This window comes from Orbilia oligospora (assembly GCF_000225545.1).
Source record: "Orbilia oligospora ATCC 24927 unplaced genomic scaffold scaffold00193, whole genome shotgun sequence".
NCBI lineage: Eukaryota > Fungi > Ascomycota > Orbiliomycetes > Orbiliales > Orbiliaceae > Orbilia > Orbilia oligospora.
The window spans coordinates 31946-45750 of record NW_011645750.1 but is presented as its reverse complement, the minus strand read 5'-3'; the positions used below and the strand labels follow the sequence as shown (position 1 = coordinate 45750).

Here is a 13805-nt window from a genome sequence, read left to right as displayed (position 1 = left end):
TACGTCTAAAGAAATGTGTTACATCCAGCGGGCTAGCCGGCACCTGGAGTACTAGGTAGCCGACGTCCGACGTACTAACTTACTTGCAGGTATGTAGATTGGGAGATCCAGAACAAAACATTTACAGTAGTTTTATACCTGACATTAAACTTGCAACCAACCCGAAAAGGCTTTTGCCTTCATCTTCACAGCAGTCCCAGGTTTGACCAAATCTATCGAGATGTCTATTTTAAAACAACCTTTAAAGCTTGCCCTTGTTCAGCTAGCCACTAGTATGGAAATAATACCCTCTATCTAGATTTATTGCACCTCACCTAACCGTGATAACACATAGGCGTGGACAAATCCGCAAACCTTGCCCGTGCAAGGACAAAGGTTATCGAGGCTGCAAATTCTGGTGCTAATATCGTCGTTCTACCGGTAAGCTCCTCCCCTCAAACCGAACCTCCGGCATGAATCAGTAGTCTCAGCTATATATCAACAGGAGTGTTTTAACTCCCCGTATGGCACGGATTATTTCCCACAATATGCAGAATCATTGTCACCTCCGGGTTCATCACAGACCTTCGAAATCCTCTCCGCAGTTGCTAAAGAAACAGCCACATACTTGATCGGTGGATCTATACCGGAGATTGACCCAGCAACTAGTAGATTGTACAACACTTCACTAGTTTTCTCGCCAAAAGGCGACCTCCTTGCCACCCACCGAAAAGTGCATTTATTCGACATCGATATCCCAGGGAAAATAAAGTTCAAGGAATCGGAGGTTCTATCACCCGGAGACAAAATAACTATTTTTGAGACCGAGTACGGGAAAATTGGATTAGGGATTTGCTACGACATCCGATTTCCGGAGCTTGCCATGACAGCCGCGAGGAAGGACTGCTTTGTCATGGTTTACCCAGGGGCATTTAATATGACCACCGGCCCATTGCATTGGTCCCTCTTAGCCCGGTCGAGGGCAGTCGACAATCAAATATATGTTGCGCTTTGTAGTCCTGCCCGCGACCTTGGTGCAACTTATCATGCATGGGGACATTCAATGGTGGTAGACCCAAATGGAAGTATATTGGAGGAGCTTGAAGCTTCAGAAGGCATCGCAATTGCTGATCTCGACAACGAAAAGGTTGACGAAATTAGAAAAGGGATCCCAGTGACGAAGCAAAGGCGGTTTGATGTTTATAAAAACGTTGCGGACTAGCCCGCAGTATCAAGCATGTTTTTTGATGAGTTCAGTTAACTACCAAGAGCTAGCCTCGAGATCAGACCAAGAGTGCCTGAATTCGATTCAAGACTATTAGCTACCAAGCTGCAGGATCAGATATACACGTTTTCTATCCAATACAAGGCTAATTTCTACCCCGGAACTAGCTTCCTCAGACGAAAGTTGTGGGGCTTAGTGCTCGTTGGGCTGCCTTAGCTGTGGGTGCGGTATTTTGTTTCAGCCTTATAAGCAGAAGCAAATATATTTACAGCCACCAATGATAAGAAAAGCACACACGTGCACATAAGTGACCTTCCAAAGTTTGATTACGAATCAACATCGATCATAAAGCTCGATCAGCGCTGGCTTCCAAATTGTTGACCCGGATGCTTTTAAATTATGATACCTGTAAAAAGAATTATATATCAAAGACCCATATATTACGCTTAACATACCTCGTGCTAAGTATGTCACTTGGGTGTAAATATTTCGCTTGTCGCCAAGACAAAATCATCACCAGAATTGAAATATCTGTTGTTTGGTTTCACTCTCCTAGGTTATTTTACGGCCTTGGCATGGTCGGCTGTTGGACAAAGCCCGGTGCTATCCTCCATTTCCCCTGTGCATGTGGGCCCCCTAAACAACTTTTCAAAATACCTTCAACCCAGCAGGACCAATCAGCCCCCGAAGAAAAGTATCCATGGCACCGTCGAAGGCTGAGATGCGGGAAAATGGTGCACAGGTGCAAACCTGAGATGGCCAAATGGCACTTCAGCGGCCATGTACGAAGTTGCAGATACATGATAAGTTCTCATATGTATTAGAATGAGGGATCGATTCATGCTACGTCCAAACGCTTCGATACCTACTTAAGTACCTACTAATCTCCCCAATAAGTTTCTGCATTTTGTACCCGAAAACTCACCATATCTTGAGAACCGACAGTCTATTTGCCTAAAAAAAGAGTCCGTTTCTTTCTTTCTATTCACGACTTTTTGTTGAGATGTGTCTCAGGTATCTTCTTCTCCTTCTCCTTCAACTACTCAAATACCTAGTTTGTGGCTATTACTTACTTCGGTGTTACCCCAGGATAGTTGAGGTTTACCCAGGTATAGGCAACCCAGATATGTATATTCAGCCTCCTGCATGGCCTGATGGCTGTCTCCTCTCATGAGATCTCCAAGTTAAGCCCAATTAGTTTGCCTTTGCGTGCACCACATCCACGCTGTCGACTCCTGTCGGTTAGCTGGTCAGCCGGGGCATGTGGTGGAAGACAGGGTGCTGTATGTCGGGTTCGTTTGCCCATCACATGCCGGCGATTGCATGACCATGGATGGGCCATCTCTCTACCCTCACATCTGCGCCTGGTCTCGAGGCCAGGGCCATCTCAGTTTATCGTTTTCTGAACATGCTACGCAACTGCGTGTTGTATACGAAATCCATCCAGGCACCATACTAGTACTATGCATATGGCATGTAGATGGACTGTCGAGATGCCCAATGCAGCGTTATCGCGCAACCTGCATCAGTACACACATTCGTGCATATACACGCAGACTTTATATGTAAGTACCCACGAGGTATGTTTTTGAGAAAGTACCCCCTTGCACTTGATATCAAAACCTAGCGATCATATTGTCAACGCTTGACCTAGGTATTTACCATTTGGCTGTTTGGATGAACATGGAATACGATAAGGACATGAGCATATAGACTTAAGTAGGTATATTTTGGGTTATCACCCGGTGAAATACTGACTGGAAGGCGCCGTCCACCGCAAAGTGTTCTTGTTGTAGCTCAGATAAGCTATATAAGCACGGGAGTCAAGATAAGGCAATCAGGCTCCCATCGCCAAGGCCAAGGAAGCGGAGAACGCAACGCACGATGCATGGATGATGGTGTGGGGCTAAAAGTTTATTTCGGCCACAACCAACATACAGCAGCGACCTTTTACGTTCGATGATCATTGAAATACATCACCATTCCGTAGCTAGACTTTAACACCATCGACGCCCAGTAAGGTCAACTGTGAGTGTGTATGCGTACGACATAACTTGCATGTACAGTACAACCCTCATCGTGGTCTCCAAACGATACACCTGGTACGAATATCCAATCGAAAACTCGGTTACAACACTCTTGGCGGCCTGTAAGATAATCTTTTAGGCATGTCCTGATGTTTCCCCCTTCCTAACCACCAATAAGGAAGGAGATATCGCCCTCACCAACGCCTGCTAGACTTTTAGTTCCAATCTGGAGACATTTGAAGGCAGCGATGCTTTCTATTTGGAGCTTCCATGTTGGGATACAATCGGCAACATTACCACACTGCGGCCTGCAACCTTGATCCAAGACACAGCTGTTGAATTCGTGCGACCATCCTTTCGATTAGTCGCCGCAACACCGTACCCGCCTCCACATTCCGTGCACCTACTCTAATCGTCCCCCCATACATATGAGGTACACCCACCTTCTTCCACCATGGGCTAATCAATCTGCTTAGTCCCAATGTGGAATGAGCAGGTTTTAGTAAAGGGCTCAAAATAATAAAACGAAGAATAAAATCTACAAAAGGAAGATGAAAAGGGGAAATTTAAAGAGGTTGCCGAAAAAAGGAAAGAAAAACTCAAAGAACGAGAGTGAGGGCAAAAATGAATTATGGAATGCAGAAGGTCATTTGCACTTAGCACAGTTCGATTTCCACGGCCCAATCGACTACTAAGGCAATGGAACCACAATGGCAGAAGGTGCATCAAATGTTTCGCCACTATCTTATACGCTTTTATTTCCAGATCTCTTCCATCTGTTCCGCCGTGTGGATACTCCTGATTAGCGTCCACAAGACCACTACACTTGCCTCCAATGCATTCCTTCGTATTACTGTATTCAGTCCGAAGCTACTTCTTTGGACCCCATCGTCTCACCTTTAACATGGATGGCAAAAAAGCAACATGAAAGCTTGATATCTCTTCGTGCAAATTATTCCCGGCCGCCTATTCAACCCTTATCTTTCCTGCCAGTTTTCAAGCATTTAATATTTGACTATCGGCATCAGCCACGCCCTCCAGTCAGTATCTTTTGAGGCTTAATTGCATGAGATTCTCGGTGTATAAAACATCACCGGCTTCCTACCTCGTCAGGATCCCGAGGTAGCACTCCCTCCTCCTCACAGGCCTTCCTTCTCATTTAATTCCCCCTTGACCATTAGGTTATAAACCTTTTACTCCATACTCACTTCACCTATTATCACTCATAAGAACTAGATTGTACGCGACGGAGCACATTAGCTCGGTCAATTCACATTCACATCTTTAACTCTACTCTCAGGTGTATATGCAATTTTTAGGTCCGCCACGGTAGCTAGGATTTTTTAAAGACCCAGAACAATGGCACCCGGCCAGCCCAGCAACAATACAACACTTGAGGTCGAGAAACATTCCTCTCACGAAGCACCTGAGAGCTCATGTGCCGAAGTTAACACCGTCAGCCCGACTATGGATTGTAAGCCAGATTCGAATGTTAAAGATAGCCTCGAAAGGGAGGAGAAGGGCGTTACGGTTGGCCATGGGTCAGCTGAAAGCGGAAGCGTTTCTGAACAGCGGAAAAGCCGTTTTAGAAGCCTTTGTCGCAGATACAAATTCGTCCTCCATGTTTTCATCTGGCTGTTCTTTACGGGGTGAGTTAACAGTTAATAAAATTATTTCGGCACTATTTATCTAATACTGCACAAATCTCTAGTTGGTTCGTTGCCGGGGTAGTTTTGCATCGGAAAGACTTAGGGTGGCTTATTCCTTTCCTACTCTACCTTTGCATCACAATTCGCCTCGTCACTTTTTATATACCGATTACCGTTGTTACAAAACCGATGCATTTTGTCTGGGACAACACCGGAGTCAAAGTCGCCAACCTTGTCCCTGAACGTCTAAGGATATGGTGTGGAGCAGCCATTACGATATCGGTTATCGTGATTGGCTCCTTTGCTTCCCCGGAGTCTGCGGGAAACACCAGAGCCAATCGTGCTATATCTTTGTTCGGGCTAGTCGTATTGGTTGGTGTCCTATGGGCAACGTCTGCCAACCGAAGGGCCATTCAGTGGCACACAGTTATCGTTGGGATGCTCATCCAGTTCCTTGTCGCTCTTTTCGTTCTGCGCACCAAAGTGGGATATGACATTTTCGATTTTGTGTCATATCTTGCCCGTAGCCTCCTCCATTTCGCTGCCGCAGGTGTCAAATTTCTAACCACTGAAGAAATCTCGCAATATCAATTCTTCTTTTTCTCCGTCATCCCAGCGATCATTTTTTTCATCTCACTTACATCTCTGCTCTTTTATTGTGGTGCGCTTCAATGGTTTATCGGAAAATTTGCCGTCTTTTTCTTCTGGAGTATGAGGGTTTCTGGTGCTGAAGCTGTCGTCGCATCTGCATCTCCGTTCATCGGACAAGGAGAGTCCATCATGCTAATCAAACCATTCGTCTCCCACCTCACACAGGCAGAAATTCATCAGGTTATGGCATCTGGTTTCGTATGTTCTCCGCAGTAGCCATTCTCAGGTAGACACCGCTAACTAGCCTATTAGGCCACAATCGCCGGCTCTGTCTTAGTCGCTTATATTTCCATGGGTGTCAACGCTCAGGCACTGATTTCCTCCTGCGTCATGTCTATACCCGCTTCACTTGCCACATCAAAGCTGAGGTATCCTGAAACTGAGGAATCGCTCACGAGAGGAAGGGTTGTTATCCCGGATGAGGATGAAGACCGGCCAAAAAATGCCCTGCAGGCTTTCGCAGATGGCGCCTGGCTTGGTATTAAAATTGCCGGAATGATTATGGCGACTCTCCTATGCATCATTGCATTCTTAGCCCTGTGCAACGGTATCCTCGGCTGGTGGGGACGCTACCTCAACATCCCAAATCTCACTATCGAGCAGATTGTGGGATACCTATGTTACCCAATTGCTTTTTTGCTTGGCGTTCCGCGAGGGCCTGACCTCTACAAAGTTGCTAAGTTGATTGGTGTCAAACTGATTGCGAACGAGTATGTGCCCGCGAACCTACTAGTAATATATTCAAAATACTAACTGTGGGCAGATTCGTGGCTTTCCAGATGTTGACAGGAGAAAAAGAATATAAAGATATGGCGTCTCGATCTAAGCTCATTGCTACGTTCGCCCTCTGCAGCTTCGCAAACAGTAAGTTTTCTTTTTCTTCTTTTGATCGCTTTTATAATATTTTAGGCTAACCAACATCCTACAGTTGGTTCGCTAGGAACGCAAATCGGTGTCCTATCGCAGATTGCTCCGAGTAGAGGCGGCGATGTCGCAAAACTGGCTGTCAGCGCTCTAATTACCGGAGCGCTATCGACATTTTCATCCGCGGGAATTGCTGGGATGATCATTACAGACGAAGCAAATTACATAAGCGGGTCCTCTGCGTAGTTTTGTAGCGGGGGCTATAAATATTACCCACGCCGAAACCGTTGCATTGTTTTTGGTCTGAAACCTCGATTCGTCCTTTGATTCCACCCATTCTATAATGTATATAACTCTATGGGAGGATTCTTGAATTATCATAGTTGAACCAGCGTATACTTCTTCATGTCAAATGTCTCTATTAATATTTATCACCGCCTATATACAGATGTGCAGTTTTATCGCCAAGCCCGCCTTCTTTTGGCACCCAGGTCAGATGATGACAAGATGAAAACTAACTAAACAAATTCTAGTCAGGCAATTAGCTAGTTGGCAGATCCAACCTTCTTCTGGGCCTCCGAATTCAAAAGTTAGGTCGGGGCCCGTACGGGCATCTGCCGTTAGCAAATTGACGCGCGGGAGCTAAGAGGCTACCGAAGGAAAACAGCGGATAGGTTCGCTCATATTACCACATTATTTGCTAAATAGTTACGTGATCATATTTTAGACAAGCATTTAATTAGCTAGAAACCCTTTTTTAGCGTGGCTGTCTGGGAATACCGTTATATAAGTTACCACATGACCAAAACTTCAATCAACTGGAAAGCATATCCATCAGAAACAATATCACATGGTTTCTTGTGAGCTCGGCTCAATGCAATAACTGGACCAGACTTAATACAGAACATGTATCCCGGAGTGAAAGGAACTCCGATACTTTGGGGCTTATTTTGGCGCAAAGTGAAATCTCGGGAAGCCCTTTGAAGATAATTAATCTAGCTGGCGTCAAATCCTATGCATATGGCCGGTGTACAAGCGTCTGTCTCCGAGACTAGCATTCGCTATGTATTGCCTTGAGCTTTCTATAAATTAACAGCCGCCCCATTCTCACAAACGATAGCTTAATTTTACAAACCCTCTTCTACCGTCTTAAATGATACTTAACTCGAGGCCAGATACTTAAGCAAATTCCCAAGCGCTCAAGCAGTTAATTGACGACTATCCAACCAATACCCTAAGCCTAACCACCTAGCATAATATCCGCCCCGAGACTACACGAATATAGTCGAATAATTATTCTGAAAAAATGGATTTCGAAGTTCTTACTGATAGTCTACCAGAGGACACCTCCCTCCCTGCTTTCATGGTATCAACAACTCGGGGTTTCCTTCCTAGGCAAGATCCACCAGCGGTCCTACCTTCGGAGTTTGAGGCACTAGAGAGCATTCTTCAAGACATGCCAATTCGAAAGGCGTCAGGAGAGCCGGGGCTACTTCACAGCCGCGAGTTGGGCACCAGAGTTGAATCTTTCCCTAACTTAGTAGCGGAAATCGATAAGTATCGTGACAACAAGGTCATTTTAAATGCCTTATACCGAGATTACTCTTTCCTCTTGAGCGCATATCTCTTCGAGCCTTGCTATGATACGTACATAAAGACAGACGGTCAAGAATATGGCCTTGGAAGAGCCCGCCTGCCAGCGAACATAGCGCAACCGATGGCCAAGGTAGCGGAATTGTGGGTGATCCCTCGTTTGTTCTTCCGACTCGTATATGACGTATGTTTTGGGGGAAAGATACCGTGCTAACTCCTTCTATTTCGTGTTTTAAATCCTATAGAACTGGATTTAAACCCTTCATGGAATATGGTATGTTGATGTAACGTGATCCAAAGCTGAACATGGAGGAAAGTCATCTAATAGTAAAACACCCCTAGCTGGGAGTTATGCTCTTTTCAACTGGCGTAGACTCGACCCAAATAGGGGGATGGATTATGATAATCTTGCTCTGATCAGGGCTTTCGAAAATGGTCTTGATAACAAGAGCTCGGAGGCGGGCTTTGTACTGATACATGTTGAAATGGTAAAGCATAGCCATGGCCTTGTAAGCGGCGTTCAGAAGGGTCTAAAGGCTCTCCGAGATTTGGATTCTCCCGACAGACTATCTGTGTTTCAAGAAGGGCTTCAAGAAATACTAGAGGCCTTCAAAAAGGTAAACAAGGTGATGAACGGTATGTTGAATTAAACCATTACACGGCTCTTTGTACCAAAATCCAACAAAACCTAACACCATGAGCACTACAAACCTCATACGACGGGCCACGGACTTGCTAACGCAACTACCTGCCCAGATATGTGGCAAAAATCCAAGCCTGAAGCATATTCAGGCTTCCGAACATTCATCTTCGGCATCCATTCTCAACCAATGTTCCCAGACGGCGTCATTTACGAGGGCGTTTCCGTAGAGCCGATGAAATTCCGCGGCGAAAGCGGTGCTGTAAGTAACACTCTGTGCATTGGCATTATTAATTCGAATTTCACGAATACTGATTTAGTTCTGCACCTACAGAATGATAGCATGATCCCTCTCGTCGATAATTTCATGTGGTAATTACAATCTATCATTGCCGATCCTTTGAATTGCATTAGTTAGCAGAAGTCTAATCGCGAAGAAACATGGTTCGTTGCTATTGGGTTGAAGCATTGATATGCCAGAAAACCCCCTCACTCAAATCCTCAAGGTAGCAATCGCGTCTAACACCTGCATCCAATGGTATACCGTGCTAACAGACGTATTACCTGGCCACAGGATTTTAGGAACTATCGGCCTGATGGGCATAAGGGATATCTCAAGTGGGTAGAGACTGTCGCAAAAGGAACTGACGATTACCCAAGCGTAAAGGAGTTCTCGTTGGGGAACCAAAAAACAGCTGGTGGGTTCATCCATTAGCGCCGCTAGCAATTCCAGTTTATTCTAATTATATTCCTATCCGATAACGGATTAAAGTTTTGTACCTCTTGATTCTCGATCAGATCCGCGAGTTTAGAGGGAGGCACTGGAACTTCACAAGGTATGTAGTAACCGCATCGATGAACATATGAGTACCTGGTAATAACAGTTTGTGCACGTATAGGGAATATATTTTGAAACAAGGGAAACGGCTTCATCCAAAGGCCACTGGCGGATCCCCAATAGTCGAGGTATATCCCCGCCCTTTACCCCGCCCCTCTAAATTGTCGCCCTGATGCCCGAAATCAATTGTGGGATAAAACTGATTTTGAATAAGTGGCTTCCGAATCAATTATCGCAAATTCTCAACATTATGTCGGAAGTCCAAGAACACATCACAAGAACGTATTCAGAAGAGTCTCTCAAGGGTGGTGATGCTGCCGAATTTTTGAGGATTAAGGATACTGTCCCGAAGGATCTTGCCAAACTAGAAAAGGAGGTCAAAACATATTCTACTAATCTAGCATCCCAGTGATTCGCGGGCTTAGGGCTAACTCTGGTCATGCACAAAGGCTGTTGTTTGTCGTAAAATACTTAAAATTACGCTAGTATGTACTAAAGTTCACACACACACATATATATATACATTATTGGAAACAACGGCCCATGTTTACAGTTAAACTGGTTCACCCACAAAGCAGATATATGATGTATCCGTTATTATATGCTCTCACGGGGGCGCATAGTGTGCCCGGCCACTATCTCGTAAGTATCTAGAGACATTGTGCTGTAAATTGTTGTTAGCTTTGTGCTTGAATGGTGTGTCGAATTAAAGAGCCACAGTGTCGGCATACACAGCTATAGACACATGTCATACGCAGCCCATATTGGGGTAGTTTATGATCTATGTCCACGCTCTCGGGTATTGGTAGCAGCGAGTCAAACTTACAGTAATATGGGTTCTGGTATTGGCATGAACCAGCAGCGCAGGCAGTTGGACCAGTCCAAGAAACGCCGCCACACTGCCCGTAGAGTGTTTGTCCGGGTTGGGAAGCTATTGGAGATATTAGCCTTACTGAATATGTGCGCATGTAATCACAAAGGTGAGGTTACCAGTGGTCGTGCGAGAAGCCGTGGTTGTGGCACGAGTTGTGCTTGTAGTGCTGCGAGTGGTTGTCGTCGTTGAGGATGAACCCCCAGGATTGCTGTTGAGAGCCAGCGCTAAAATTTTGGCAGCAGCACGTTCGGCCACGGTCATAATGTACGCGCTTGGATTAGCCGTGATTGTGGACGGGAAAATGCTGGCATCCACAACGAAAAGATTTTTTGTGCCCCAAACTTGAGTATTAAGATCGACAACCGCTTTCCCACCCTTAGTCCCGTCATCGGATCCCATACGGCAGGTACCCATCCAGTGGTTACTACCATGACCACCGAGATAGTTCGCAAGGTAGTCAGCAGCGGTTTGGCCCTTTGTTGGGAAAACGAATGTTAGATCTGGGTAGTTATTTGCGGCGTTGATCCAGGACTGGATGGCTTTGACTTTGGCGTCGATATCTGCTTGTGTGGTTAGGTATGGGAGGACGCTCACAACTGTGTTGAGCGATGGCTGTATTGTTAAACGGCCCCGAGAGGTAGCGCCCGCTGTTAGATACAAACTCAGAGTTACCATAGTATCACCTGCGGCCCCCAAGGATGGTTCTTTCCTGGCCGTCCATTGAACCTGTCTGACTCGGCCGTCCGTCGAAGCAAAGTTTTCGAAAAATACGGTATTACAGTTTGGTGCAGCCTCCGCTAATTGCCCAGCTCTCTGGTTTAGATACTTGTCCTTGTCTGCCGCAATTGGCTCATCGTATGCAGCATAGAAGTCATACGAAGATATGGTGGGATGCGAAAAGACGAGATCGGTGTTATCCTGGTCGTGGAGATTTTCACCAACCGGCAAATTGATCCACTGACTGCTATCGATCATAGTAGGCCCATCTGTGCTAGATTTCACAACATTGAGTGCATCAGATGGTCCAATCCCGCTTCTGAAGAGAATTTTAGCTGTATTAAAAACGCCAGCAGACAAGACGACGCGCCCACTGGTGTTAACGTTGATAAGGTATCGCTGGCCACCGACCCCAGTTGATTCCGTGACAACGCCCGTTATTTGACCGCCATTTCTATTCAATTTGACAACCGAGGTGTTGATAAAAAGTCTGAAATTGCTTCGACCTTTTGCAGATACTAAATATGTGGCAAGCGGACCGCCACGTTGTCCACCACTATACATATAGGGAGTGTGGTGAAATGTTCTGTTTTTGAGGTTGGGTTGGCTGTTAGCGTCGATTGGGGACCAGCCCTTCGGTTGGAGGACATTGTAGATAAGATTATACAAGTCTTGTCCATATCTCTGCCCATCCTGTGATGGAGTGGTTGTGGATGGAATTCTCGAAAAGACTTTATCGACGTATGGTGACATATCGTTATATTTCCATCCCGTTGGCCAATCGGTGTTATCGTAGTCGTAGGGTTGCGGTTTCCAGAATAGACCAGAGTTAATTGCCGTGCCGCCGCCAAGTACACAACCTGCCATTACGCCTCCCGAGATATCGGTACATGCAATCCCCGAGGAATTGGCCCAGATCTCATTACAGAGGCCAGGGATATCAAAACGGGTTAATGGTGCTGATCCGACCCAAGGGGGCAGGATTCTACCACCATGTTGGTAGGTTGACGGTGGACCTCGTTCGATCAAAAGGACAGACTTCCCAGACTCGGAAAGGCGATCTGCCATAATTAAACCGCCTGCGCCTGCACCAACCACGATGTAATCAAATGTTTGGGAGAATGTTGGAAGAGGGGCAGCGCTTGTAGTTGTAGTTCGCGAAGTTGTGGTGGCGGTTGTGGTGGAGGCTCGAGTCGTAGTGGTAGAGCTAGTTCCTCCACTTCCAGGGTACTGGGCTATCCAAGAAGCATAATTTGCATTGCGAGCAGATGTTAAGGGCAGACCGTAGTTTGCAAAAGCATTGTCGTGGGGCGGTAAAGTAGAGCTCGAACTGGATGGGGTGCCAACAGAATATGGAGATTGTGCGTATCCAAATACAGCGGCACTACCGGTCAGATCAAGAGAGCCAGACGCCCATGTATTACAATTTACGCATCTAAAGGTTAAAGACCAATGCGTCGAGTTCACAGCCACGTTCATCTTCGTCAATTGGGCCCCACTAGGCGTCAAGACAGTTGGTTCCATCCAGTTTCTAGATAAAAAGTGAAATGTTTAGGGAGTGCTAATTTTGATTCATGCTTCATGCTATTGCGGTGGAGAACAGCGAGCCGTGTTGCCCCAAAAGACTTACGATGCGGTTCGAAACGACGTAACGACATCATTACCGTTTGGCCAAGCAACAATTAAAGTGGGTCCGTTCATCGGACCCCCTAGGCTCACACCTGCCCACCGGTTGGCGGGAGTTCCCATAGGCCCTTCCTAAATTATAGAGATCCGTCAACACAGTGATGGGTAATACGTGTATAGGTTGGTTTGGTTCACATACGAGAAGACCGATAAACTCATTGGTTGGGCTTGAAGGCAATGCAATACCGAACGTATAACCTCCAAAATTTGGGTTTCTATAGGCTTGGTATACAATCCCGGTGCGCGAATCTGTGTAGGCGCCAGTACTCTGGGCTAGCGCATATTGGGCTGCAAAGAAAATAGAGAGAAAATAGAAAGAGAGAGGGAGTTAGAGCTTGAGCTTGAAAGCTAGGTTGACCAACCAAGTAAGGGAAGACTAAAGGCACTTACCTCCACCGGCAATGGCCGTGGCAACCGCCAAAATATTCCACACACTAGGCATTCTCTCAATCCTCGAAGGACAAGCTCTCCTCTCCAATCAGGCTATGTACGTCTGATGGGCAAATATCCCTCGGGTTTACCGTTCTCTGCTATCGTGTCGTTGGAGTGAGAGCCACAGCTTGTCCACCGTAAATTGCATTGTATTTATACAATTGCAGACACCAAACTCGCTCGCCGTCCCATGACTCCAGGGGAGTTTTCATTTCGGAATCCCGGCTTGTGTACCTGTATATATATCGTCAGAAACTCTGCTATCCTCCTGCTGAATGTGGGTTTTAGCCGGCTTCGAAAGCTTAGCATCCAGATATCCAAACCCCAGATTATATTGGGCTGGTAGGACTCGATTTTTTGGGTTTCAGGGGTGGCTAGTCATTCCAGTCAATCGCATTGCGTGGTTTTGTCATCCGAAGAGTGGATGGCGGAAATGGACATTCAATCCAGGTATACGCTCATCAAAAAATCCGGTCCATTAACTTCTCCCAATATCTCCACAAAGATCACTTGCAAGGGTAGAGGCAGGAGTACTGTGTACTAGGGTGTGGTTACTGGGTTCACAGATATCAGATTAACATACACATATTTGTTAGTTTGAGCTTAAAATGTGTTGCGATTGTTGTTGTT

At 46.0% G+C, this 13805-nt stretch overlaps 4 protein-coding genes across 4 annotated transcripts; 3 read left to right on the top strand and 1 right to left on the bottom strand.

Annotated features, from left to right (window-relative positions):
* Positions 1-220: 220 nt before the first annotated feature.
* On the top strand, positions 221-1201 carry AOL_s00193g14 (uncharacterized protein; the record flags this gene model as incomplete). The annotated part of the gene is made up of 3 exons (XM_011128625.1): positions 221-272; positions 335-420; positions 485-1201. The coding sequence occupies 3 exons, from the start codon at positions 221-223 to the stop codon at positions 1199-1201; spliced, it is 855 nt and encodes a 284-aa protein (XP_011126927.1).
* A 3389-nt stretch (positions 1202-4590) lies between these two features.
* On the top strand, positions 4591-6641 carry AOL_s00193g13 (uncharacterized protein; the record flags this gene model as incomplete). Its single annotated transcript, XM_011128624.1, has 5 exons — positions 4591-4880; positions 4943-5729; positions 5784-6241; positions 6295-6395; positions 6460-6641. 5 exons carry the CDS (start codon positions 4591-4593, stop codon positions 6639-6641), a joined length of 1818 nt encoding a protein of 605 aa, XP_011126926.1.
* A 1060-nt stretch (positions 6642-7701) lies between these two features.
* On the top strand, positions 7702-9878 carry AOL_s00193g12 (uncharacterized protein; the record flags this gene model as incomplete). The annotated part of the gene is made up of 10 exons (XM_011128623.1): positions 7702-8132; positions 8234-8262; positions 8331-8624; positions 8745-8890; positions 8963-9000; positions 9095-9134; positions 9203-9326; positions 9401-9464; positions 9528-9594; positions 9681-9878. 10 exons carry the CDS (start codon positions 7702-7704, stop codon positions 9876-9878), a joined length of 1431 nt encoding a protein of 476 aa, XP_011126925.1.
* A 238-nt stretch (positions 9879-10116) lies between these two features.
* On the bottom strand, positions 10117-13185 carry AOL_s00193g11 (uncharacterized protein; the record flags this gene model as incomplete). The annotated part of the gene is made up of 6 exons (XM_011128622.1): positions 10117-10130; positions 10293-10397; positions 10457-12588; positions 12688-12815; positions 12883-13031; positions 13134-13185. The coding sequence occupies 6 exons, from the start codon at positions 13183-13185 to the stop codon at positions 10117-10119; spliced, it is 2580 nt and encodes an 859-aa protein (XP_011126924.1).
* Positions 13186-13805: the final 620 nt, after the last annotated feature.